This window comes from Rhineura floridana, chromosome 1 (genome assembly GCF_030035675.1).
Source record: "Rhineura floridana isolate rRhiFlo1 chromosome 1, rRhiFlo1.hap2, whole genome shotgun sequence".
Classification (NCBI taxonomy): Eukaryota; Metazoa; Chordata; class Lepidosauria; order Squamata; family Rhineuridae; genus Rhineura; species Rhineura floridana.
The window spans coordinates 263,708,116-263,735,515 of NC_084480.1; the positions used below are offsets into that span (position 1 = coordinate 263,708,116).

The 27,400-nt window shown below is 42.7% G+C and overlaps 1 protein-coding gene across 9 annotated transcripts in view; it reads right to left on the reverse strand.

The window, feature by feature from the left end:
• Positions 1-27,400, reverse strand: part of ASPH (aspartate beta-hydroxylase) — a 169,516-nt gene that overhangs the window by 79,239 nt on the left and 62,877 nt on the right. For 7 of the 9 annotated variants that reach the window (XM_061599800.1, XM_061599833.1, XM_061599771.1 and 4 more), the window contains 4 exons: positions 16,324-16,368; positions 7,988-8,026; positions 6,936-6,977; positions 6,344-6,376 (listed from right to left, as the gene is read on the reverse strand). In XM_061599800.1, the coding sequence (XP_061455784.1) occupies positions 6,344-6,376; positions 6,936-6,977; positions 7,988-8,026; positions 16,324-16,368 (159 nt within the window). The remainder of the gene's footprint in view (positions 1-6,343; positions 6,377-6,935; positions 6,978-7,987; positions 8,027-16,323; positions 16,369-27,400) is intronic. The other 2 variants (XM_061599781.1, XM_061599809.1) reach the window with 2 other exon arrangements.

Consider the following 27,400-nt stretch of genomic DNA (forward strand, 5'->3'; position numbering starts at 1 on the left):
AAAGTCTTGACTTCACTCTTACATTTAAATATAATAGCGTAACAATAACATGTAACCCATTGATAAAATCTCTAGTCATCCTCCAACTGGGAGGGTCGTGATGGCCCACTCCTATGAAAATCACCTTTCAGGTGAGACCAATGGTACATTTTCCATAGGAGGTGGGCCATCACTGTGGGATGTACCAAAGCAACCCATATAGGGAGGGACCACCCACATGTTAATCCTCATTAAGAACCTGTTGCAACACTCGTCTGCCAAAAGATGCATCAGCAGAGGCATAACGATCAATTTTATAATGCCTTATAAACGAGTGTGGGGTAGACCAGACTGCAGCCCTACAAATATCGGCAACAGGAGCATTAGTGGCAAAAGCAGCCGAGGTGGCAGCTGACCTGGTAGAATGAGCCGTTATACTAGCTGGAACTGACAGCTTCAGGGAATCATATGCTAAAGTAATGCATGCCCTTAACCAACAGGATAAGGTAGAATTGGATACTTTATGCCCCATAGACCTTGGATGAAAGGATACAAACAGAGACTCCGTTCGTCGAATCTCTTGGGTCCTAGACAGGTAGGTCTTGAGAGCCCTCCGGACATCTAACGAATGCCAAGCCTTTTCAAGAAGATGGGTAGGATCCGGGCAAAATGAAGGCAACACAATGTCCTGGTTGCAATGAAAAACTGAATCGACCTTGGGACGAAAGGAAGGATCAGTCTTCAGCACAACAGAGTCCTTATGGAAGACGCAGAGGTGTCGAGCAGAAGACAATGCGCCCAACTCCGAAACGCGTCTGGCAGATGTGATTGCGATCAGAAACAGGACCTTGAAGGACAGTATACGTAGGGGCACAGTCCTGATGGGTTCAAATGGAGGGCGTTGCAAAGCCTGCAGAACTTTCGGCAAACTCCATGAGGGGAACCGATGGACAACAGCCGGAGAGCGTAGGGCGACTCCCCTCAAAAAACGTTTGATGAACGGATGTGAGGAAATATGATCTCCAGGAGAGGACACTGAGAGAATGGATGACAGAGTAGACGCATGTTGACGTAGAGTGTTGGGTCGAAGTCCCATCATAAAGCCACTATGGAGAAATTGGAGCACCTGGTGCACATTGGCCTGGGATGGATCGTGGTGGTGGGACTGACACCACTTGGAGAAAGCCACCCAGGTATGTTGATAAATGCGAGTGGTAGATGGTCTTCTCGAGGCCAAAATAATATCAATCACAGCGTCAGACAGTCCAGCTGACCTCAAATGTCTCCGTTCAAACGCCACGCTGTTAGATTGAGCCAAGTAGGGTCCTGGTGCAGTACTGGACCCTGGGATAGGAGGTCTGGCGTTACTGGAAGTGTCCAAGGATCCATCATTGACATTGCCAGAAGATCTGAGAACCACGGTCGGCGTGACCAAAATGGTGCTATCAGAACCAGCTGTGCCCTTTCGGTTCGCGCCTTCCTCAAGGTTTTGGCTAACAATGGTATGGGAGGAAAGGCGTACAAGAAACCGTCTGGCCACGGTGTTGTCAGAGCATCCACTGCTTCTGCTGTTGAGTCCAGGTATCGGGCAAAGTACCTTGGAAGCTGGCAATTGTGACTGGAAGCAAACAGGTCGACTGAGAGGGCGCCGAACCGACACTGGAGACGATGGAAAATAGCTGGATGGAGTTTCCATTCTCCCGGAAAGACCTGTTGTCTGCTGAGCCAGTCTGCTGTTACATTCCAAATCCCTCTGAGATGTTCTGCTTTCAGGGATTGTAGATGTTGTTCTGCCCAGACAAAGATGAGGGAGGCTAAGTCTTGCAGAGGACGAGACCTGGTGCCCCCGTCTGTTCAAATGTGATTTTACACACGTTGTCTGTTCGAATGAGCACATGATGCAAAGGGAACAGAGACTGAAAATGACATAGAGCCAAGTGGACAGCCTTTAGTTCCAGCCAGTTGATGCTTCGAGATTGCTCTGCGTTGGGCCAAACCCCCTGAATGTACTGGGAGTTGCAGTGGGCTCCCCAACCGATGAGGCTGGCGTCTGTGGTCACGACGGTTCTGCGGGGTTCTCTGAACGACGTGCCCTTGGAGAGGTGTTGAACCTTGGTCCACCAACGGAAGGAGAGGCGCAGAGCGGGGCTCAAACGAACTTTGCGATGGTTGGAGCTGGCAATGTCTTTTTGAAAAGGCAACAGAGTCCACTGAAGGGGCCGAGTGTGGGCTCGAGCCCAGGGCACAATGTGGATTGTGGAGATAAACATCCCGAGCGCTCTGGCGAGAAGCATGACGTCTGCGGATGTTTGTTGCATCAGGGACCTTGCGATGCTTGTGATGGCAGTGATGCGATCTGGAGCCAGGAAGACCATTGCCTGCAGGGTGTCCAACAATGCCCCAAGATGTAGTAGGCGTTGGGTTGGTTGGAGATGGCTTTTGTCAAAGTTGACAAGCCAGCCGTAGGTCTGCAAAACATTGAGGGTGATCATTAAATGATGATGAGCCAGCTCTTCAGACTTGGACCGTATTAGCAGATCATCCAAATATGGGTAGATATGAACCCCTTGGGTCCGAAGGTAAGCCACTAGGATGACTAGCACCTTGGTAAATACTCTTGGAGCAGAGGAGAGGCCAAATGGCATCGCTCTATATTGAAAATGTTGGTGGCCAAAGGCAAACCGAAGAAACTTTCTGTGGGCTATGCAAATAGGCACATGGAGATACGCTTCCTTAAGGTCGATAGAAGCCAGGAAGTCTCCTTCATGCAGACTCTCCGTAATGGAATGGAGAGATTCCATTTTGAACCTGCGGTATGTTACAAAATGGTTGACAAACTTGAGGTCCAATACCGCCCTCCAAGATAAATCTCGTTTTGGCACAGCAAATAGGAGGGAGTACACCCCTTCCGACCTCTCAGTTGTGGGAACTGGCTCTATTGCCGCTATGTCCAAGAGGTGATGTATAGCTGTCTGCATGATGTTGTGCCTGGCTGGTGCCCTTGGGCAAGGAGACGGATGGAATCTGTCTGATGGGGTTGCCCAGAACTCTATGGTATAGCCATAAGTGAAAAGGTCCCTGATCCAGGAGACCGTAGTAAGGCGCAGCCATCGATCTCCAAAATTAAGTAATCTGCCACCTATGGGGAGGGCGTTAATACTACTTGTGTAGGCGAGGGCCTCCCCTATATGAGGACGATGAGTTGCCCCTGCGCCCTTGGTACTGACCTCTGCCCTGGAAGCGTCGGTTCCAGGAGCCCCTGAATACGTTGGGGTCATAGGGTCTGAAGTCGCGGCCTCGTCCTCCTGGCCGCGTTCCTCGAAAGGACTGGTTAGAACGAAAGGAGGGAAATCGCCTGAAGGGCCTGTGGTCGATGTTCTTGACTGTGGCCAGAACCGGTTTTTGGGCGTCTTTTGGATCAACCAGAACTGCCTTTAGAGCTTCCTCGCCGAAGAGTAGAGATCCGGAGTAAGGAGCCTTGGACAGGTTCAGTCTGGCCGCTGAATCAGCTTGCCAGTGGCGAAGCCAGAGGGTGCGACGAGCGACTATTTGAGTCGTCATGGCTCGTGCCCCTAATTGAGTGGCATCCAAAGTGGCATCGGCCACAAAAGCTGCTGTCTTACGTAATTTCGATAGTGCTCTTCTGAAGGCGACAGGATCAGGGTTAGCATCCTCTAGAAGGTCATCCATCCACATCATAGAGGCTCTGGAGAATATGGAGGCTGAAGCGGAGGCACGCATGGCTAAGGCAGTAGCCTCGTGATTCTTGCGGAGGGCGAAGTCTATTCGTCGCTCAGTAGTATCTTTTAGGTGGGATTCCCCTTCCCTGGGCAAAAGAGATCTTGAAACGAGGCGAGCGATTGGTTCATCTATGCCAGGGACATCTAACTTGGTGGCAAAGTCTGGGGCTAGGGCGTACAATCTGTCAGCCAGGTTCTTGAAGCGTCGGGCTTTGAGTGGATGAGCCCATTCTTCGGAGGCTAATTTGGCAATTGGGTCCGGCACCGGGATGTAGTGTTCAGTAGGTGCAGGGGATTTGAGGACCTTGGCCCCTTTGATAGCTGGGGCGGACGAAGTTGAAGGCGCAGTCTGGAGACCAAGGGTATGAAGTACCCTACGTGCTAGCGGCTGATAGTCTGAGGTATCAAACAGGCGATACGATGTATCCTCCTCATGATCTGAATAGTCGCTCCAGTCGTCTCCTTCAACATGGTCAGTGAAAGTTGACTCCTCCGCATACGAGGCTTCGTCTGTACATCTGCCTCTGGCTACATCAAAGGGATCTGGTGAACAGGAAGGATGAGCTTCATGGCACGCACGTTGGTCCATGTTGAGTGGGGGTATGGCAGGAACTTGTGGTAGTGACTGCATTTGGGTGAAAAATGCCAGCATGGCTTGAAGTTGGGAGAGGAAATCAGGAGACAGCTGCAGACCAGATGTGGCAGATGTGTGTGCCTGATGAACTATTGGGACAGATGTTTGAGGCGGTAAACCAGAGGTAGGTTCGTTAGGCGAACAGTGAGCGGGAAAGCCAAGAAACTCTTCCTCGTCAGAGGCAGCAGCCGGGGAATGGAAAATATCGCTTATGTGTGTCTGTGCTGTGGTTGGTACAGAGACAAAACGAGGGCGCTTTGGTTTACTATGGCTGGAAAGATGTTTTGTCTTAGCCAGTGCTTTGGCATGTCTGGTCTTAGACGTGTTAGGATGTTGTGGCTTGGCTGATTGTGGCATGTCTGGCTGATCTGGCACCATGTGTGTTGATGGTGACATGCCTGGCTGTTCTGCCATCTTATATAAACCTGGGTGCAGTACACTGCCACGGAGGGGGCAGGATGTAAAGACCCGAACTGGCACAGTGTACTACCACGGAGGGGGTAGGATACACTGGCAGATGGCGAAATGCACTGCCACAGAGGGGGCAGAATGCACTGAGGTATCAGCGTTAATATAATATAGGCTGTTTTAGAGTTGGCACACTCAGATTAGTGCTGTAGGCTGGGTTTTTGGCTTGTTCACGGCCCCAGAGGGGGCAGGATATACAATGTAAATCAGATTTAATACAAGTCAGCCACTGATATTAAAGCTCCAGCCTTGATAATGTAATCCAGCCACTAGGATTAAAGCTCCAGCCTTGATAATACAATCCAGCCCACTAGGATTGGAGCTCCAGCCTTGATAATATAATTCAGCCACTAGGATTACAGCCACAGTAAAAATGTGTGTAAATCAGCCCTGTGTAAGTTTGTCAGCAGCACATATACACAAACATACAGATAGATAGCCTGCAGGGGAGGTATCCGATGGTTAATAAATGGTAACAAAAAAGGCGGGAATTTTGAATTTCAAAAAATGGCGCCCGGAAAAAAGGGCGGGAAAAAACAATCAAAAAAGGCTGAGTGAGAAGGAGCAATGGCGGCCGTCTGGGGACGGAGTGGGGGGAAGGACTGTCCAGCACAGACTAGCAGGGGAAGCAGCGGGGCCGAAAACCGCACTAGCGGCTCAAAGGAATCCCCAGAAGGGAACAGGCAGTAAGGGAAAAGCGGCAGCCGCCGCCGAGAGAGCCGCCGTCGCCGTTTGCAAAGCCCTTCGCGATAGGTGGAACTATTTCCCACAGTGATGGCCCACCTCCTATGGAAAAAGAACCTTTTGCTGTCAAAGACACATTGTGGCTTTGCTGTGTTCTACAATTGAATGGATTAAATTTACTTTCTTTCTGCTTTCTTTTTTATTATTTTTTAATAACAATGTCAAATATTTCATATTATTTATGGCTAGCATACTGTTTACCTATTCTATATATGTGTATTATATTGTACTTGCTTTTTCTGATATATATCTTAAGCTTTTGTGTGTGTGTGCCCTGTAAATTCTTAATTTAATAGTAATAACCCACAACTAAAGGTAATTATTTTATAGAGATGATAATACACAACTATGGGTAATTTATAGAGATCATGGAAACAGGGTTGGGATTTAAAGAGGGATTTTTCTGAGGGCTAGCTTCAGAGGATGGCAAGGTCAAACATTTGCCACAAGAACCACGTCATTTGGATTTTGTACTTCAGACACCAAAATGTGTTTGATCTGACTAGATAGTCTATGCTTTCGTGCCATGCAAATGTCTGATAGCTACTTTGCCAAAATGACCCTGCTAGCATCAATCCATGCTTACATTCTTTTGGTACTGTTACTGTATCTGCTCCTTTGGGCATAAGGACAGTATATAATTTATTATTATTATAAAAGAAGAAGAGGAGAAGGAGAAAGAGGAGGAGAAATAAATGTGAATGTTTATGTACTCCAACCATCCACCCAAGTTCTTGTACCAATATTCCTAATAAGATGAAACAGTTTTTATACTCACTTTCATGTGTTTGATCAGTGCTGTCAATTGGCTCTGAAAGATATATAATGAAAAATAATGAGGCTTTAGAAGACCAATAGCAAATCCAGAAGAGTGTGATTTAAGATACAGCTAGGAGCACCTCATAAGCATAAGGAACAAAATCCTATTCTTTACCCTTATTCTTTATATCTCTGACTAAAAAATAAATATTCAGATAATGCAATTGACGGTCCCTTCAAATGTGACAAAATACAGTACTGCTGTTTAGGAAGCACTATGGAGTTAACTCTGCACTGATCATCACGTTATACATTTCTGTATTTCTCTTTGTGTTCCCACAGGAATTCATAACAGGCTATGGCTCCCTACAGTGTCTGTAGTGTGCACAGCATACAGCAAAAACACATATAATTGATAAGGAAGAGATAAAGGTTCCACAATATTTCCTATTTGACTATGCTTTCTATAAGGTTGTTTTCATAATTCAAGTGGATGTTAGAGGTTAATGTTGCAGCTGCTGCTAAGCTTGGCATCTGTATTCAATCCAGCAATAAGCATTAATTTTGTAGCATAATTGTTTTTTTTTTAGGTAAAATAAATATATGCTCACCTTGTATGTGTTCATAATAATGTTCAGTTAATCGTTCTCCATCTGAAAAGAGAATGCCATTGTAATACAGTTCATGAGAAAATACTGCTACAGGCCTCACAGATGAAGGAAAAAATTCAGGTCCATGCTATGTAAATTAAAGAGACTATTACGGGCAAAACTCTCACAAAGATGTGGTTGGAACACAGGGGTTTTAGGGAGGGAATGGATTGATGGATAGCCAACTGGAATAGAGAAACTGATCCAAGGCTGCTTTTTGAAAAAGAGAAAAGAAAGAAAAGACACAAATCCTGTCATTTGGGTTCTGTTACACACGTTTTCATGTAATGTGTAACTAGACCCCAAGAATATCCCTTATAGAAGTTGCATCAGAGAAATCAATGTCTATCATTAATCAGAAGCATGCTAATAGCATTCAGTTTTCCCCGCAATTGCCAATTCTTTCTGCTTCTAGGGTGGTGCCTAATTAGGCCCGCCAGACCTCTCCCTATTTGGCTCAGCCATGCCTACCTTACCTACATACTGTATATGTCAGGTGTAGGACAGATAAAACCTGGCTTAGTTCAATGGAGGTTTGCAAGACCTGACAATCACCTGATCATTGGATCTTGCTAAGCCCCTTGTAAAGCACTGCAAGATAGCACTTTGAAAGACGTGACAATCAGTTGATTGTCAGGTCTTGAGAAGCTCCTTATTGTTTGGTCTTGAGAAGCCCCTTTCAAAGTGCTATCTTCTGGAGTGCTTTGCAAGGGGGTCTTCTATGAGAATTGGGGGATATAATGATCTGGCCTCCCAGCCAGATCCAGTTTCCCACTCCTGTTATAGGAGAAAAAAATTCCTCACTGTGAGTGCAGTCACAGAACAGAACCATAATTTGATATTACTTATGTTTCAAACTGTAGAAGAACATATTAGATACATAACTAATGCAGAACCTGATTTATTCAGCACTCAGTGTGTGCACTGGGAGAGTAAACGAACAGTTAAGGAAAACTATTCGTGCCAACTCATTGTTTTTCAATCTTCTGATATCTAGGTCACAGTCAATTTACCTGTATCCCGAGCTTCAATAAAATCTTCATTTTCTAATTCTAAAAAATATTACAACATTTAAAATTTTAAAAATCTGGAAGGCCACAATGGTTATTAGTTGATTTTTAAAAAGCATCAAAATCACAATTTCTTTTATATAAGATTAATTACCATAAATGATAGAAAAACAAAGTGACCATTTTTAAAGAACTGTGACATGCAAATCGTTTGTCTTAATTAGTAAAGGCTGGTACACACTATATTTTTTTTAAATGTAGTGACGTGAGCTAGGTGCCTCAATGACAATAGGAATCTCAAAGATGAAAGCTCAGGGAGAGAAGAAAAGATGCAGACATGCATTTATGGGAGCTGGGATGTCCCTGGTCTCTAGTGTGGAAGAATACCGAAATTCCATAACTATGGCTTGGGGTTTTCAAACACTAGGACATTCTGAACAGCTCACCAGAAATAGCTCCTAGTTCTTAGAGAGATCTGACAGAGTTGGCATAGCTTGTAGAGAGCCTCTTCAGGCATGTGGATCAGATGGAGGAAAGGGGAAAAAACTCAAGTTCCTAAACACACTTAACAGAGAGAAAGCTCCATTGCAGACAATGGGATGTATCCAACATACCTAAGCATCCTGTTGGCACAATGAGATGTTTGCTTATGCAGTAGGACTTTCCCCCTCTATCTTTCCCCTATGCACCCCCTAAAATTTGTCTAGGGATTCCCCCAAATGTGCACTGGACAGCTCCAGAGCAGATTTGGGGAGGTATTGGGTATGCTGGGGATTTTGTCAACCAACTCTTACTGATGTGATTGATTTTTTATTGTTTTTATTGTAATACTGTGTTTTAAGTCTGTATGCTACCATGTAGTTTTATATGAAAGTGTGGTTTATAAATATTTTAAACAAACAAACTATAATACATATGGCTTATCTGTTACTGATTAAAGCTTAACATTTTTGTAAAGGAATGTAATGAGAAGGCATAAATAATTTGCATTTAAGTGTCATTGTTCAAAACTTTAAAACACAACTGCAAAAACTGATTCAACTATATGACTTTTACACACACGCACATTGTTCGTTGCTTCTTTGTGGTGATATTCTATGTAATTTATGTATTTATTCACTTACAAATTCAAGTATTGTTTAATCATAAAATATCTAAGTGGTGAACAATGTCAAACTATCCTAAAAACATTATGAAATAAATATAAAACTGTTCATTCACTATATACAACAGCATGGCTGGGTCACATATGACCATCATGTGTGTGTGGGGGCAACAGAATGCTTTTTCCAGAAATGCAGTATTAATCAGCTGGGAAAGACCCATGTGATCAACTCCAACCCACAATTGCAATATTTATACACACAGTACAGCCATATGATATATTGCCACAGAGAAGTACTAATGGGGAACTTGTTATGCATGTAAAGACTTAAAATAACACAATTGGACTATGAAAACTAATGCCCTACTCAGAATCACTGTCATAGTGTCACCATAAAGTCACAGAATAATATACCATGTTCATCCACACAGTCTTGCTGTTCTCTACCATCTGAGAAAGGTTTTGTCAATAAGCAGAATGTTAATGCTGTGGAAGGAATTCTGATTTTATCTCCTTAGAAACCCATCTTTTAAGTGGGTTCAAATTGCTGTGGTTAAAATGTATTGTTTGCAGTGTTCATTATAATGGGGAAGCATATTTGTTTGAATGTTCTCCTAACAGTTTGTCAGAAGAGACTGTGGTTTATGGTTAGCGAGTTTCCGGAGCCACAATCAAGGCAACTCAGTGTTAAAAAGAGGAACTGATGCAAGAATGTTTTCTTAGGAGAAGCCACATATGCTGAAAATATATTGTGTGAAGTGTAGAACTGTATTCTTCTTGAGATGTTTCTGGGTGTCTTGTTTTGTACCTTATGAGATGTCAAAATGTGGGTCAGAAGGGCATAAAAGCCCTTCCTCTTTCTTTGAACGGACGAAAACAGTTTGAGATGCAAATGCTAAGAACATGCCCTCAGGGGAGGATACCCGGGCAGGGATTGGCCCAAGGGGGTCATAAGGTATAATGTATGTATGATGTATCAATCACTATAAAAACAATGTATTCCTATTGATTGGCAGAGTGTGAGGTTCAAAAGAACTCCCTCTCCCATTATGCATACTGGTATTTTTGTTATTGATCAATAAACCTCTGTCCTTTGGAGCACAATCTTTGGTCTGGAAAGTTTTTCCTTCTACAATGCATGCAAGGAATGTATAGCTATGTATTCTTCTTTAGAATCCACATCTTACCATCTTCTAAATGGGAGAAAGGCCACATTAAGTAGCTCACAACAGAGGTCTAGAATATTTGCACATAGTCTAGGTCAAGGTCCACTCATACTGGCAGTGTGTCAGCTAGCAAGGACCAAGGATGGCAACGTGGAGACAAGAAAAGGGATAGGGATTTATATGGAGCAATGTAGCGTCTGGGCAATATCCAACAATCATCAGAACAAATGAAAGACACTGTTACTTCATGAACACAGCTGATTATTTTTACTCACTGCCCAGATACTGCAATGTGCCAAAGATTATTATTATGATGACAAACTACTGCTAATACACACACGGATCCCTTGTTCCCCCAAGGTCCCTCTGCACCTACTTATGAATACTTTCACTTCACTACTGAGCCATATCCATATAATCCTTTATTGCTATGGTCACCAATATGATGCCCATGGCACAATGGCACCCCTGAGGACTTTCCCTGTGCCTACAAAGTCTCTAGGCCCACTCCCCGCCCCCACAATGTCAAGGCTCCAGCTGACAAAGCGTCAAGGCCCCAGCTGACAAAGCGTCAAGGCCCCAGCTGACAAAGCGTCAAGGCCCCAGCTGACAAAGCGTCAAGGCGAGTTAAGCAGCAGAGCGAGTTCGGCAGCAGGCCGAGGAGGCCAGGGCCCCCCACTCTGCCCGTCTGTTCCCTGACCTCAACTAAACCGCAGTCTCCAACCCATTGACGTAATAAACCTTAAGCAAAACTATGCAGGTAAGAAGCCAGCAGGGGTGTGGGGGCTTTCCAGTGTTTTGCACAGCCTGCAGCATGTACGACTATCTGCCTGTTGGACAGAAGTCGTGGGTATGCTCTCGGTGCAATGAGCTCCTGGCTCTCCGGGAACGACTTCATTTCCTTGAGGCCAAGGTGGCGGACCTGGAAAAGCTGAGAGAGGCAAAGAGGTGTGTGGAGGAGGCCTTCAGGGACGTTATAGCTGTGTCCCACTCCAACGATGATAGCTCTCCTGCTATCATGGACAACGATGGTCTCGGGGAAGGAGAGCATCCAGCTGAGGAAGAGGGAAACAATCCCTTAGAAGGGACCCATTCCTTGGGGGCTGAGCAGCTATCCTCTCGTGCCGAGGATATATCTCCAGGGGGTGGAGGGATCCTTGTAGTGGGTGATTCGATCATTAGGAACATAGACAGTGGGGTGTGTGATGGGCTTGTAGACCGCAAGGTGTTTTGCCTGCCTGGTGTGAAGGTTGCGGATATCGCCCGTCGTTTAGACAGTTTGGTAGACAGTGCTGGGGAGGAGTCAGTGGTCGTGGTGCACGTTGGCACCAACGACATGGGGAAATGCAGCCGTGAGGTCCTGGAAGCAAAATTTAGGTTGCTAGGTAGGATGCTGAAAGCCAGGACCTCCAAGGTGGCTTTCTCTGAAATGCTACCGGTTCCACGCGCAGGACCAGCCAGACAGGCCCAGCTTCGCAGTCTCAATGCGTGGATGAGACGATGGTGTCGGGTGGAAGGGTTTGGATTTGTTAGGCACTGGGGAACATTTTGGGACAAGCCGGGCCTGTACAAAAGGGACGGGCTCCACTTGAATCAGAATGGAACCAGACTGCTGGCACTTAAAATTAAAAAGGTGGCAGAGCAGCTTTTAAACTGACTGAGGGGGGAAACCCAACAGGAGCTGAGAAAGGTCCGGTTCGGAATAAACCTCCCCCCTGGGATAAAAACCAAAGAAATTATGAAATTTTAAAAGGAGTAGGCCTAGAAGTAGGCATTGTGAGAGCAGGGGCACAGGATATAAATTCAGAACAGCAAAATTACCACAGGCCTAACCACAAGTGCCAAAGACACTTGAAGAGAGACACTGCTTACAAGTGCCTGTACGCTAATGCTAGGAGCCTGCGAACCAAGATGGGAGAACTGGAGTGCTTGGTCTTAGAGGAGAGCATTGATATAGTGAGCATAACCGAGACCTGGTGGAATGGAGAAAACCAGTGGGATACGGTTATCCCTGGATATAAACTATATCGGAAGGACAGGGAAGGATGTATTGGTGGCGGAGTCGCTCTATACGTGAAAGAAGGCATTGAATCCAGCAAGCTCGAAACCCCAAAAGAGGCAGACTCCTCCACAGAATCGTTGTGAGTGGTGATACCATGCCCCAGGAGGGACTTAATACTGGGAACGATCTATCATCCCCCTGATCAAAATGCTCAGGGAGACCTTGAGATGAGATATGAAATTGAGGAAGCATCCAAACTAGGAAATGTGGTAGTAATGGGTGACTTCAACTACCCGGACATAGATTGGCTGCATACGTGTTCCAGTCATGACAAAGAAGCAAAGTTTCTAGATATTCTAAATGACTATTCCCTAGACCAGTTGGTCATGGAACCGACCAGAGGGACGGCAACCCTGGACTTAATCCTCAGTGGGGACCGGGACCTGGTGCGAGATGTAAGTGTTGTTGAACCGATTGGGAGCAGTGACCGCAGTGCTATTAAATTAAACATACATGTAACTGGCCAATTGCCAAGAAAATCCAACACGGTCACATTTGACTTCAAAAGAGGAAACTTCACAAAAATGAGGGGATTGGTAAAAAGAAAGCTGAAAAACAAAGTCCAGAGGGTCACATCACTCGAAAATGCTTGGAAGTTGTTTAAAAACACTATATTAGAAGCTCAACTGGAGTGCATACCGCAGATCAGAAAAGGTACCGCCAGGGCCAAGAAGATGCCAGCATGGTTAACGAGCAAAGTCAAGGAAGCTCTTAGAGGCAAAAAGTCTTCCTTCAAAAAATGGAAGTCTTGTCCGAATGAAGAAAATAAAAAAGAACACAAACTCTGGCAAAAGAAATGCAAGAAGACAATAAGGGATGCTAAAAAAGAATTTGAGGAGCACATTGCTAAGAACATAAAAACCAACACCAAAAAATTCTAGAAATACATTCAAAGCAGGAGACCATCTAGGGAGACAATTGGACCCTTGGATGATAAGGGAGTCAAAGGTGTACTAAAGAACGATAAGGAGATTGCAGAGAAGCTAAATGAATTCTTTGCATCTGTCTTCACAGTGGAAGATATAGGGCAGATCCCTGAACCTGAACTAACATTTGCAGGAAGGGATTCTGAGGAACTGAGACAAATAGTGGTAACGAGAGAGGAAGTTCTAAGCTTAATGGACAATATAAAAACTGACAAATCACCGGGCCCGGATGGCATCCACCCAAGAGTTCTCAAAGAACTCAAAAGTGAAATTGCTGATCTGCTAACTAAAATATGTAACTTGTCCCTTGGGTCCTCCTCCGTGCCTGAGGACTGGAAAGTGGCAAATGTAACGCCAATCTTCAAAAAGGGATCCAGAGGGGATCCCGGAAATTACAGGCCAGTTTGCTTAACTTCTGTCCCTGGAAAACTGGTAGAAAGTATGATTGAAGCTAGATTAACTAAGCACATAGAAGAACAAGCCTTGCTGAAGCAGAGCCAGCATGGCTTCTGCAAGGGAAAGTCCTGTCTCAGTAACCTATTAGAATTCTTTGAGAGTGTCAACAAGCATATAGATAGAGGTGATCCAGTGGACATAGTGTACTTAGACTTTCAAAAAGCGTTTGACAAGGTACCTCACCAAAGGCTTCTGAGGAAGCTTAGCAGTCATGGAATAAGAGGAGAGGTCCTCTTGTGGATAAGAAATTGGTTAAGAAGCAGAAAGCAGAGAGTAGGAATAAACGGACAGTTCTCCCAATGGAGGGCTGTAGAAAGTGGAGTCCCTCAAGGATTGGTATTGGGCCCTGTACTTTTCAACTTGTTCATTAATGACCTAGAATTAGGAGTGAGCAGTGAAGTGGCCAAGTTTCCTGATGACACTAAATTGTTCAGGGTTGTTAAAACAAAAAGGGATTGCGAAGAGCTCCAAAAAGACCTCTCCAAACTGAGTGAATGGGTGGAAAAATGGCAAATGCAATTCAATATAAACAAGTGTAAAATTATGCATATTGGAGCAAAAAATCTTAATTTCACATATACGCTCATGGGGTCTGAACTGGCGGTGACCGACCAGGAGAGAGACCTCGGGGTTGTAGTGGACAGCACGATGAAAATGTCGACCCAGTGTGCGGCAGCTGTGAAAAAGGCAAATTCCATGCTAGCAATAATTAGGAAAGGTATTGAAAATAAAACAGCCAATATCATAATGCCGTTGTATAAATCTATGGTGCGGCCGCATTTGGAATACTGTGTACAGTTCTGGTCACCTCATCTCAAAAAGGATATTATAGAGTTGGAAAAGGTTCAGAAGACGGCAACCAGAATGATCAAGGGGATGGAGCGACTCCCTTACGAGGAAAGGTTGCAGCATTTGGGGCTTTTTAGTTGAGAGAAAAGGCGGGTCAGAGGAGACATGATAGAAGTGTATAAAATTATGCATGGCATTGAGAAAGTGGATAGAGAAAAGTTCTTCTCCCTCTCTCATAATACTAGAACTCGTGGACATTCAAAGAAGCTGAATGTTGGAAGATTCAGGACAGACAAAAGGAAGTACTTCTTTACTCAGCGCATACTCAAACTATGGAATTTGCTCCCACAAGACGCAGTAATGGCCACCAGCTTGGACGGCTTTAAAAGAAGATTAGACAAATTCATGGAGGACAGGGCTATCAATGGCTACTAGCCATGATGGCTGTGCTCTGCCACCCTAGTCAGAGGCAGCATGCTTCTGAAAACCAGTTGGCGGAAGCCTCAGGAGGGGAGAGTGTTCTTGCACTCGGGTCCTGCTTGCGGGCTTCCCCCAGGCACCTGGTTGGCCACTGTGAGAACAGGATGCTGGACTAGATGGGCCACTGGCCTGATCCAGCAGGCTCTTCTTATGTTCTTATGTGTTGAATGATGCTCTCTCCCACTTCCTGTTTCTGCTCAATGTGCTTTTAAAATGATCATATCAGCAACTGAACAGAAAACAGCGACCAAGAGGGTAGGAGCGAAAAGGAAGCAATCTGGGGAGAAGAAAACAGAGTGGCAAGAAAGAAGAGAGTAGGGTACCACAAGAGTCAGAAGAGAGAAAATGGAATGTCAGAGAGAGGGAGAGGAGGGAGGGTGGCCATGCACACACATTGGATCTACTGAAATGGATCCTCTTGAAATCACATGTTCCCCTTCCCACCTACATGTTCCTTTCCCCCAAACAATATCAAATTGCAGATCACATCTGTGTTTATTGACTGAACCATAAAAGTCATGGATCTGAAGCTGTGCAGCACTGCCATGGCACAAAAACATGGATCCAAGGCACTAATCCTTATGAATCCTCTCAAAACCTCCATCATATCATGGGTCACCTCAGCATATATAGATGCACAGGCTTTTCATAGAGTATGATGATATTGTTTGTTATACTGTAAGTGTGCTGCTAAAGCTTCCTGTGGCTGTTATGGGAGATATTGTTGTTTCGTCTTTAGGGCAAAATATGTTTATTTGTGTTTATAATAATGTTGTAAGCCACTTGGAGATCGTCCGGTAATAAGTGACTAACAAATCTAGATAAAAATAACAACAATAAGTTCTGTGATTTGTTGGTGGTTTTGCTATTATCAAATGTAAAAAAAAAAATCCTTAAAGCTCCATAAGGATCTATACCTTGGACCAATGTTTCTGTGGTGCTGCAAGTGCCAGATCTGTGATTTTATAGCGTGCAGTCTACCACTGTGAGTTTTAATCTGATCGTGCTTTTTCAGGGGCCCTGGATAAAATCATGCAAATTCAGACACTGTTTTAATTCTACTGGCTCTGATTCTAGTCATACCCTTTGGAAAAGCAAAGGAGCTGTGTGCATTTATGTGTGTGCATGTGCTTTCTGTCCATTTGTCTGCTGATGGTGGGTCTGACTTGGGGAGAGAAGAAACCAAAGTGGATGGTACCCACAGAACTCTTTTGAAATTCCAGATGTGCCCCCAGGCCCAAAAACGTTGACAACCCCTGCTCTGTTGGATAGCATAACCTGAATTTTAAATTATGTGGAATCCAGCTTTAAAGAACAAGATGTAAAATATATATCTTAAGACTTCTGTGTAATACCTGCATTATGCTCCAGAGCATCTTCCAGAGTTAGTTCTGTGTCATCTATGGAAAACAGACAAAATCATTCTACTTTTTGGTGCTAATCAAAACACAATTCTATAAAGTTGATAGATTGTACAAAAGAGGAAGTGATCAGGACTACACTAACTCTCCTGTCACCTGCAGTCCCTCTAATATCCATGCATCAATATCACATTTGGATAGAGGCCTATGCTTCCAAATTTATGATCTACAGATTATGTTGGCCAGCATAAGCTGGCCTCTTAGGGCAGTATGCAACAAAGTAAGTCAATTAGCACAAGGATTTCTCCTCCTTCTCCTTTCTCTGTATGTCCTCTCCAAATCTACTCAGGAGGGTTGGGGGAAACCCCTGAACAGATTTAGGGGATACACAGAGAGAGAAGTTTGATTGCACAGCCAAAAGTTCTTAAAACTAACAGAACTACTTCACTGGATACTGCTCTCTCTATAGAGGTTTTGTGGGATACAAACACAATATTACAAACATTACTACTAATGATGAGGATGAGGAGGATATTGATGCATACACAATTTTTGACATCATAGTATTTAATATATATTATGCTATTTATCTATGGAAGAATATTAATAGATTTAAAACCGTGATTACTTCAATACACTAAATCAGTTTTTTAGACTGAGAAATGAGTAATAAAGAACTGCCTTCATTAACTGCACAGCACTTAAGCAAAGAACATGCCCTGACCATCTGACAGTCAGAAGCCATTTCCTCTTAAAAGAAAAGATAAATGTCTCGCTTAATCACTTAGAGCTTGGTTAGAAGTCCGTCCGGCGTTGCTGGCTGAACCTTCTTTCATAAACTAATGAAATCCAGTCCCCCCAACAAACACAAGCTTTTGTGGTTAATCTCTAGGTTTCTCCCTGCCCGGGAGAAAGTCTTTACCAGTAAAAAAAAAACGTTCTGACTGATTTTAAAACTGAAAAAGCTTCTTCTGAGACGAGAGCTCGTCTCAAAGGCAGGCACAGGCGAAGTCACCCTTCCCGGAAGTCGATAAACGGATTTTAACAGGCAAGCATCCTTCTTTCTATTTTTATCATCTGGCTTAAATTGTTGCAACAAAAAGAGATTTGTCAATGAATCAGCTATAAAGATGATTCTTTATCAGGTGCTCTTGGATGAGACCGATTATCTGGATCCGTTTCAATCCGGTTTTAGGCCTGGTTTTGGCACTGAAACAGCCTTGGTCGCCCTGTACGATGACCTCTGTCGGGAGAGGGACAGAGGGAGTGTGACTCTGTTGATTCTCCTTGATATCTCAGCGGCGTTTGATACCATCGACCATGGTATCCTTCTGGGGAGACTCGCAGAGTTGGGAGTTGGAGGCACTGCTTGGCAGTGGTTCCGCTCCTACTTGGCGGATCGTCACCAGAAGGTAGTACTTGGGGAACATTGCTCGACACCTTGGACTCTCCATTGTGGAGTCCCTCAGGGGTCGATTTTGTCCCCCATGCTTTTTAACATCTACATACAGCCTCTGGGTGCCGTCATCAGGAGTTTTGGAGTGCGTTGCCACCAGTACGCTGATGACACGCAGCTCTATTTCTCCTTTTCATCTTCTACAGGTGAGTCTGTGGATGTGCTGAATCATTGCCTGACCGCGATAATGGACTGGATGAGAGCTAATAAACTGAGACTCAATCCAGACAAGACTGAGACACTGTTGGTGAGTGCCTCCCCTGCCCAGATGGTGGATGTTCACCCTGTTCTAGATGGGGTCACACTCCCCTTGAAGGAACAGGTTCGTAGTCTGGGAGTTCTTTTCGATCCTTCCTTGTCTCTTGAGGCGCAAGTGGCCTCGGTGGCAAGGAATGCGTTCTACCACCTTCAGTTGGTAGCCCAGCTACGCCCCTATTTGGACAGGGATGACCTCGCCTCAGTTGTTCATGCTCTGGTAACTTCTAGGCTGGATTACTGTAATGCGCTCTACATAGGGCTGCCCTTGAAGACAGTTCGGAAGCTTCAGCTAGTGCAAAACGCAGCAGCCAGACTGCTGACGAGGACCAGCCGGTCAGCACATATAACACCTGTTCTGGCCCGTTTGCACTGGCTACCTATTTGTTTCCGAGCCAGATTCAAGGTGCTGGTTTCGACCTATAAAGCCTTACACGGCGTGGGACCGCAATATCTTGTGGAACGCCTCTCCCGCTATGAACCTACCCAGTCACTTCGCTCAGCATCTAAGGCCCTCCTCCGGGTACCAACCCATCGAGAAGCCCGGAGGACAGTTACTCGATCTAGGGCCTTTTCTGTAGTGGCCCCCGAACTGTGGAACAGCCTCCCCGAAGAAGTACGCCTGGCGCCTACGCTTCTATCTTTTCGGCGCCAGGTTAAGACCTGGCTATGCTCCCAGGCATTTTAAGCGTTTATGTTATAATTTAATTTTTTTATTTTTTATTTTTTTCTTTAGTTGCTGCTTGTGTTTATTGTTTGTTGTCTGATTTTATTGTTGATATTTTGTATTTTAACCTTTTTGTACACCGCCCAGAGAGCCACTCACTATGGGCGGTCTATAAATGAAACAAATAAATAAATAAAATAAAGAATCCCTGGGTGAGTTATAACTCTTCTCTTTCATTCACGAAATTAAGGAGGAAAGAAATCGTAATAGCTTATCTTTGTTTTTTATTGCAAAAAGCTGGCCTGGAATTGTACATTTTAAAGATACAAACGGATGGGGGATTTCTATTCTGAGGAGAAAAAAAAAATAATAAATCTGATTTATGAGCTTTTGAGTATTATATGTCTGGGACTATTTTTTCTGGTCTATTTCATTCTGACGAATCTGCTTGTTCTGGATGCCACTAACTGTTTTGATGCTGTGAACTAAATTTGTTTTGCATTCCTGAGCATATAAGAGATAAGGCAGGCTGTGTTGGCTACACTGTGATGTCATCAGGCTTGGAATATTAACCCCTTTGTTGCTGGAATAAGAAGTGGTTTTTTTTTCTTCGTGGTTTTAAGAATGGCAATCAAGAAAGTGACTGAGAATCTGGAAGTAACTATGTTTCAGAAAATAATGGATGAGATTGAGATAATGAAACAAACCCTGAGACAGGGTAGACAGGAGATGAAAATTGAATTTGGCAAAATGAAGCAGGAGCTTAAACAAATAGGGGATTTTGTGAGAGAGGAGGTTGATGAGATCAGAGATACAAATGGTCAAGCATTAGAAGATGAAAAAAGAAAAATTAAAGGGAAGATGCAAGCCCTGGAGATTGGAACAAATGTGGAACTGGAAAAAGACTTGGAGTTTATGGATATTAGAGATAAAGTTTACTGTTTGGAATTCAGCGTTGTCTCCGAAGAAATTAATGAAGATATCAGAGATAAAGTTATCAATGTCTTGGATAAATTTCTGGACTGGAATGATGTGATGGAGTTTGACATAGAAAAAATCTATAGAATTAATTACAGATATGTGACAATGGAAAAACTTTCAAGAGATGTGCCAGTGCATTTCGTAAAAAAGAATAGAGATATGACTTTACAACAATATTTCAGCAACACATTCAGAATTGATGGCAAGGAAATATTTGTGATAAAGGAAATTCATATCAGACTCTTATAATATGACTATGGCTATGACAGCAAGATTATTATGGGACACTGATAATGGAAGAATGGCTACTGAAATTATTGGACCTAACAGGATTATTATGGGTGCAAGGATGGAAGATGGAAGATGGAATTAGCATTGATAATGGAAGATGGAATTAGCATTGATAATGGAAGAATGGCTATTGAAATTATTGGACCTAACAGATTTGATAAGATGGATTAATTGACATGTTTATTTGGAGAAAAATTGATAGATATATTTCTCAAGGAGTTGAAACCTCTCTTTGACTTTTTGTGGAAAGAATAAAGTGATGTTTATGAGATTTGATGATTAATTAAGATAACTACTGGAGGAAAGTGATTTTGTAATATAATTTAAGAGACAGGTTTGTTATATATTGTAGACCCATAACTGATCTACGACAAATCGGAAGTCAACATTTTATTTTATTGTTTAATTTGTATTTTTGTTTTGTTTTGTTTTGTTTTTGAAAATTTGAATAAAAATTAATGATAAAAAAAGAAGCCATTTCCTCTTTTCATTAGCTTTAATTAAAAATCCTTCTTAAAACAGATTAAAGAAACTATCAACAGCACCCACCTTCATATATTAACAATCTTCCTTCCCCTTACTCCTTATTATAGCAGTTAGGCTTCTGTTATTATTTTTGTTACATTAATGGTTTATATTTCTAGACAGCCTTTCAAGCAAAGCCATTACTAAAACAATTTTTAGGATATTCTTGAACTCTGTTTTAACAGAAATAAAACACAACTGGGCCATGCTCTCCAAAGATCCAACATTTGGTTACCTTAAGGATATTACACCAGAGGAAGATATAGGACTGAGTACTCATTTGCTATTATCAGAGCACACATTATCAGAATGATAATTATACAGCCACGAGAGTGGTTGTATACTATGGCCAGCATTGATTTTTCACATTCCGCAATGTTAAACTGAAAATACAACCCATGCCATTCTGATGCTTCCCATAAGCTCATTTCAAAACAAAACCTTACAAACCTTATAGCCCTGAACTCAGAAACACGTGCTTAACAACACTCTACACAAAACAGTCAGAGAGAATCAAGAGTTCAAAGTGTAAAAAGAGAGAGAATGTACCGGCCAGTGGGCAAGCTCAGCAGCTATATCAGCAGAATAGCTGCCTGTAGGCAAGGGGGGCTTGTATTCCCCCGCCTTAGTTTTCTCTAGTTTAGCATTCAGCATCTAAGCATGAGGAAGATGGGTCAAGGAATGGTCAATGAGCTCAGAGCCACCTAGAGTCCAATCTGGGGTTCCTAACAAGCATTCGGTGTAATGCTCTGCCAAGAGTGTCTGTGTGATGCTGGAAAGGTGTCTTGTTAACCAGACAGGGTAGGCCTTGGAGCAGTTAACTCCCTGCCAGGCAATTTGGGGCATACAGCTTATCAGAAAGAAAAAACAGACCCCTTTCGGACTTTTTTCTGTCAGAGTTCTCATAATCTGTTGAAATTAATTAAAATCAGCCATGTTCACAGAGTACCTGCAATCCTATTACTGACCTTGCCCCATACTCTGACCTTCATCTTCTGCAGTTTAAACGTTTAAAAAATGCCTGGCTGATTTTTAATTAATTTAAGAAATATAACATTCAAGTCAATGATAAGCCTGGGCATGCTCAGTACGAACCAGCTGTTAGTGTTCTAAAAGCCAGACTCAGCTGATTAGCTTAGCTTGGCTAATCAGGGGGCCACACCCTCACCAGACTTTGATTTCACTTGAGACAATCATGGCTTCCCCTAAAGAATCCTGGGAAGTGTAGTTTGTGACAGCTGCTAAGAGGAGACTACTATTTCCCTGACAGAGCTCCAGTGGCCAGAGTGGTTTAACAGTCAGCCGCACTGATTAAAGCTCTGTGAGGGGAACAGGGCATCTCCTAGCAACTCTCAGCACCCTTCACTAACTACACTTCCCAGGATTCTTTTGGAGAAGCCATGACTGTCTAAAGTGAAATAAAGGTCTGGTGTGGAAGTGACCAGGGACAGCTTTGGTTTAAATTTGAATGGGAGACTACGTATGCCTGTATAGAATAAAAATGTAGGGGAAACGCTGAAAAACAATGATACTGTTCACCATGTTTTCCTTTTGGAAAGGAAAGGGGCTTCCCCTCTGCCCAGTTCCCACCCACCCAATCTCCTTCCTTCCCCCTCCCTCTTCCTCCCTCCCTGCCCCTCCCCCAGGTCACTTTCACATATCCTAATCATGATTGCACAGGAGAAAATCCCACTGAACTCAAAAAGCATGCAAATGATCAAACCTGCTCTTCCCTTCACCTCTCTTCCATCACCTCCCTTTTGTCCCTTACCTCCCCCTTCCTTTGCCCCTCCCTCCCCTTCCAATCCCTTTCTTCCCCATCCTCCTCCTTTCCCTCTCCTCTCCCCTCCCCCTCCCCCAAGGTCAGTTTTACCTATCCTAAATATGATTGCACGGGAGTAAATCCCACTGAACTCAGTAAGCATGCAAATGATCACACCTGTCTTTCCCCTCCTTTCCCTCTCCTTCCACCTTTCCTGCCCACTCCAGCCATCCCTCCCTCTTCTCCTCCTCTCCCCCCATGGTCAGTTTTACCTATCCTAAGCATGATTGCACAGGAGTCAATCCCATGGAACTCAATAAACATGCAAATGATCAAACCCGCCCTCCTCTTCCCTTCCCCTTCCTGCCTGCTCCCATCACCCCTGCCCTTCCTCCCCTACCCCTGCCCTTCCTCCTTCTCCTCTCCCCATCCCCCTGTGGTCAGTTTCACCTATCCGAAGCATGATTGCAAAGGAGTAAATCCCACTGAACTCAATAAGCATGCAAAATGTCAATCCATTCTCAGCAAACTTGGACAGGATCCCATTTCTTACCTCCCGGATTAAAAAGCAGAAAAATTCACTAATAGGCAAAAAAGCTTTGCGGTTTAAGCACATACCTATAGTCAACAGATACGTCTATCAAACTTTAAAAAGCAGGGAAATTGGGCAGCTATAATGAATGCACCACAGGAGCAGGAGACCTGACCTCCTCTCTGAGATATTGTACTGCGCTACAAATTTGTTTTTGTTTTTTTATTAATTTTTATTCGAAGTTTCAAAAAAACAAAGCAAAACAAAGGAAAACAAATTAATAACTAATATAATAAAAATACTGACTTCCGATTTGTCGCAGATCAGCTATAAGTATATAGTATGTAACAAACCTGTCCCTTAATATATTACAAAATCACTTTCCTCCAGTAGTTATCTTAATTAATCATCAAATCTCATTAACATCATATCATTTTGTTCTATCCGCAAAAAGTCAAAGAGAGGTTCCGCTCCTTGAGAAATATATCCAGCAGTTTTTCTCCAAATATACATGTCAGTTGATCCATCCCTACCAAGTCAGCTAAGTCCAGTAATTTTAATAGCCATTCTTCTATTATCAGTATTAGTTCCATCATCCATCTGCCATCCTTGCACACATGTTAATCTTGCTGTCATAATCATATAGTAAGAGTCTGATGGGAATTTCCTTCATCACAAATATTTCCTTGCAATCAATTCTGAATGTATTACTGAAATGTTGTTGTAGGGTCATGTCTCTGTTCCTCTTCTTTACGAAATGCACCAGCATATCTCTTGAGAATTTTTCCATTGTCACATATCTGAAATTAATTCTGTAAATTTTCTCTATTTCAAGTTCCATCAAATTATTCCAGTCCAAAAATTTTATCAAGACAGTAATAACTTTATCTCTGATATCTTCACCAGTTTCTTCAGGAGCAGCACTAAATTCCAAACAGTAATCTTTGTCTTTAATATCCATCATGGCCATAAAGTCCAAATCTTTTTCCAATTCCACATTTGATATATCTGATCCAATCTCCAGAATTTGCTCCTTCCCTTTAATTTCTTTTTCATCTTCTATTGCTTGTCCATCTGCTTCTTTTCTCATATAATCCTTTATTTCTTTCAGCTCCTGTTTCACTTTACCAAATTCAGTTGCCATCTCTTGTCTACCCTGTCTCAGTTCTTGTTGCGTTATCTTAATCTCATCCATTATCTTCTGAAACATATCCAGAGGGGAAAACCTTTCCAGGGGTACATCCAGGTTCTCTGCCACTTCTTTGATTGTCATTCTTAAAGCTGAAGAAAAAATCCTTCAAATTTCCAATATAACCATAATTCCCAAGCAAAGAGTAATTTGCTTCTTTTTCCAGCAATAAGGGAGTTAATATTCCAGGCCTGTTGACATCATCTGGCCAACACAGTTCTTATCTCCCGCACGTCCAAGAATGCAAAACCAATTTGGTTCACAGCACTGAACAATTAGTAACATACACGAACAGCAGATTCGTCTAAAGAAAGTAGTCCAAGAAAAAGTAGTCCCAGACATATATCAATCAAATAATCATCTAAATCAGATTTTCTCTTCGGGTAAGTTGCCCCTCATCCGTTTTAATCTTTATAGTTTCCAAATTCAGGCCAGCTTTTTGCCATAAAGAAATAAGATAAGCTTTTTAAATTTTCTTTCCTCCTCCTTAATGTATAAAAGAGAGAAGTGTAACTCACCCAATCTTGATTGCTGATTCTTAAACAAATCTCTTTTGCTGTAGTAATTTAAGCCAAATGATAAGATTAGACAGAAGAAAGCTCGCCCGTTGTGGATCGTTTAAAAGAAAAACGTCTCGCTTTTTTTCAGCCCAGCTTGCTGGAAGTCCTAACTCCGTCTTCAGCTGCTAGGTATGCCTTCTTTTCCCAGGGAATTCCTGATCAATTCCAGCCACCAACAGCCCAACGAAGTTTCTGTGGATAATCTCTTCGGTTCACCCTTGCCTGGGAGAACATTTATACCAGTCAAAGTTCCCTTTTGACTGATTTTAAACTGAAAAAAGCTTCCTCTGAGACAGAGCTCACCTCAGAGGCAGCCACAGGCAGAGCAATCCTTCCGGGAAGTCCGGAATTTGTAACAATGCAAACACAATTTGGGTTGGTCTTTCACAGTCCAGTCCACTTCCTGTGTAGCTTGGAAGAATTTGGTAACATGTGCTTCTGAGCATATGTGAGTGGTGGCAACACCTGCAATCAGCCGAAATAACAGAAACAAGACATGTGCTGTGCTAATCTTGTTTTAGCAGGGAAGGAGCAACAACATTAAGCAAGTTGATGAAGTTCAGGAAGTGTACTGCCTTCAAGTCAATCCCGATTTATGGCTACCCTATGAATAGGGTTTTCATGGTAAGAGGTATTCAGAGGGGGTTTACCATTGCCTCCCTCTGAGGCTAGTTCTCCCCAGCTGGCTAGGGCCTGCTCAGCTTGCCATAGCTGCCAAGCCACTTTAAGTATGTTTGATTTACTTTGCAATATTAGTTTTCTATAGTTAATAATTTTTTTTGCTTCTGTTTCTCTGAACATGTGAAGTACAGCAACACTTTGCAATGTTAAAGAAACTCCAAAAACAATTGTGGAATAATGGCACCAACTATTCTGTGGAATAATTTCCAGTGGACATGAGGAGTGTCTCAGTTTGCACAAGATAAAACAGTGGCAGGTGCAATATATTCTAGCAAATTTCTAGGTGTGCTCTATGTGTTTAATTGACTATGCCCATCTTTCCTTAAGTGGAGTGGTTTAAGCATAGCAGGCTGAAAACATGCATCTTGGGCAGGCCAAGTTTATTTTTTCCAACAGCTAGATTCATTGCTTAAGTTTGAAACACAAAAGGCTGTCTTCACCATCATATGACACTGACCAATAAAAAGGCTTTGAAATTAATAAAAATAAATTTGACACAGATTTCTGGTATGAATAATGAGAAAAATATAATTTTCTAGGTTAGATTCTCTGTAGAAGCAGTAGTAACACAGGAAAGAAACGAAGTAAGAAGAACACCAACAAACACACAAAAAAGTAATTCTCCATCTTTGGAGATGGCAGGTGTTGCCACCACTCACCATATGCTCAAAGGCACTTGTTACCAAATTATTCCAAACTACACAGGAAGTGGATTGGAATGTGAAAGACCAACCCAAATGGTGTTTGCATTTTGACAAATTTGTAGGGCAGTACAATATTTCAGAGAAAAGGTCAGGTCTCCTGTTCCTCTGGTGCATTCACTATAGCTGCCCAATTTCCCTGCTTTTTAAAGTTTGATAGACATATCTGTTGCCCATAGGTACATTCTTAAACTGCAACTTTTTTTTGCCTATTAGTGAATATATGTCAAACACGATTCCTTTCTGCTATAGACTCTTGGCTAGTCAAAGTCTGGGGTATGGCATGCATGATGAAGATAACAAACCTAGTTAAAGAGAGAGAGTGTAGACAGTGAGAAAATGCAAGACCTGTGAACCCACATTCCTTGTTGGTGGAAGTTTAACAGTATGGAGTGTAGGTGAAATAGTTAATAAGCTTGATAAGATTATAACTTTTCTGTTTTCTTGCTTTCTTCAGGTTTTGTAGAAATATTTAACTGATTGAAGATTTGACTATGGAAATATTAAAATTGTATTTATAGCAGTATTTTGAAGATCTTATAGTCTTAGATATAACTTACTGCTGCATTATAATGATTCTATACCTTTGTATATTCCTATTAATAATAAAATGTATATATTTAAAAATAACAATTTATAGGAGCTCTTGTTCCCATATTACACTATGACTTAACTCTGTTCTGGGAAGCTCTATCTCACACGTGGGGCAACAATTACATACTCTTGTATGCTAATTCAAATGCACTGTATTAATCTAGTATAGGGGTAACCAATGTGGTGCCCTCCAGATGTTGTTGGACTATAATTCCCATCAACCCCAGCCAATGATCAGGGATAATGGAAGTTGTAGTCCAGCAACATCTGGAGGATGCCATGTTGGCTACCCCTGACCCATTGAAAAGCATTCTATTTACAAAAACTAACCTCTTCAAAACCATAGCATTAAATCTATGATCTGAAAGCCATTGCTATTTTAGTGCTTATGTTTATATATTTTATTCTTAGTTATACTAATAACAGAGAGTTCACATATTATGTTAAAAACAAGATATATATTGTTACTGCCCAGACTCTTATCACGTGGATGCACAGGGATGAGGGTTCTTTCTAGATTAATGTCTCTCCAGAGTCTTATATATTAAACTTTCTGGTATCGACAGCAAACGACTGGCTAGGTAAACCTAGCAAAGAAATCCTACCCAAGTTTCCTTGGGGCCAAGGATGTAACAGGAAAGAGAATAACAGAGTTACATAGCAGAAAATATGTTTCTTTATTCCTATACTAAGGTCTGGTGCAGACAGGAAATACAAATAATTGGCTGCAGCCAGTTCAGAAATTGTGTATACATGATCACAGACATAATCTGGCCTTAGCCAGTAACTTATTGCCATATTGCTGACCGTAGCCAGGGCGTAATATTTAAACAAACTCTATCTTGTATCACAGGGGTTAGATAGGCAAATAGCTAGC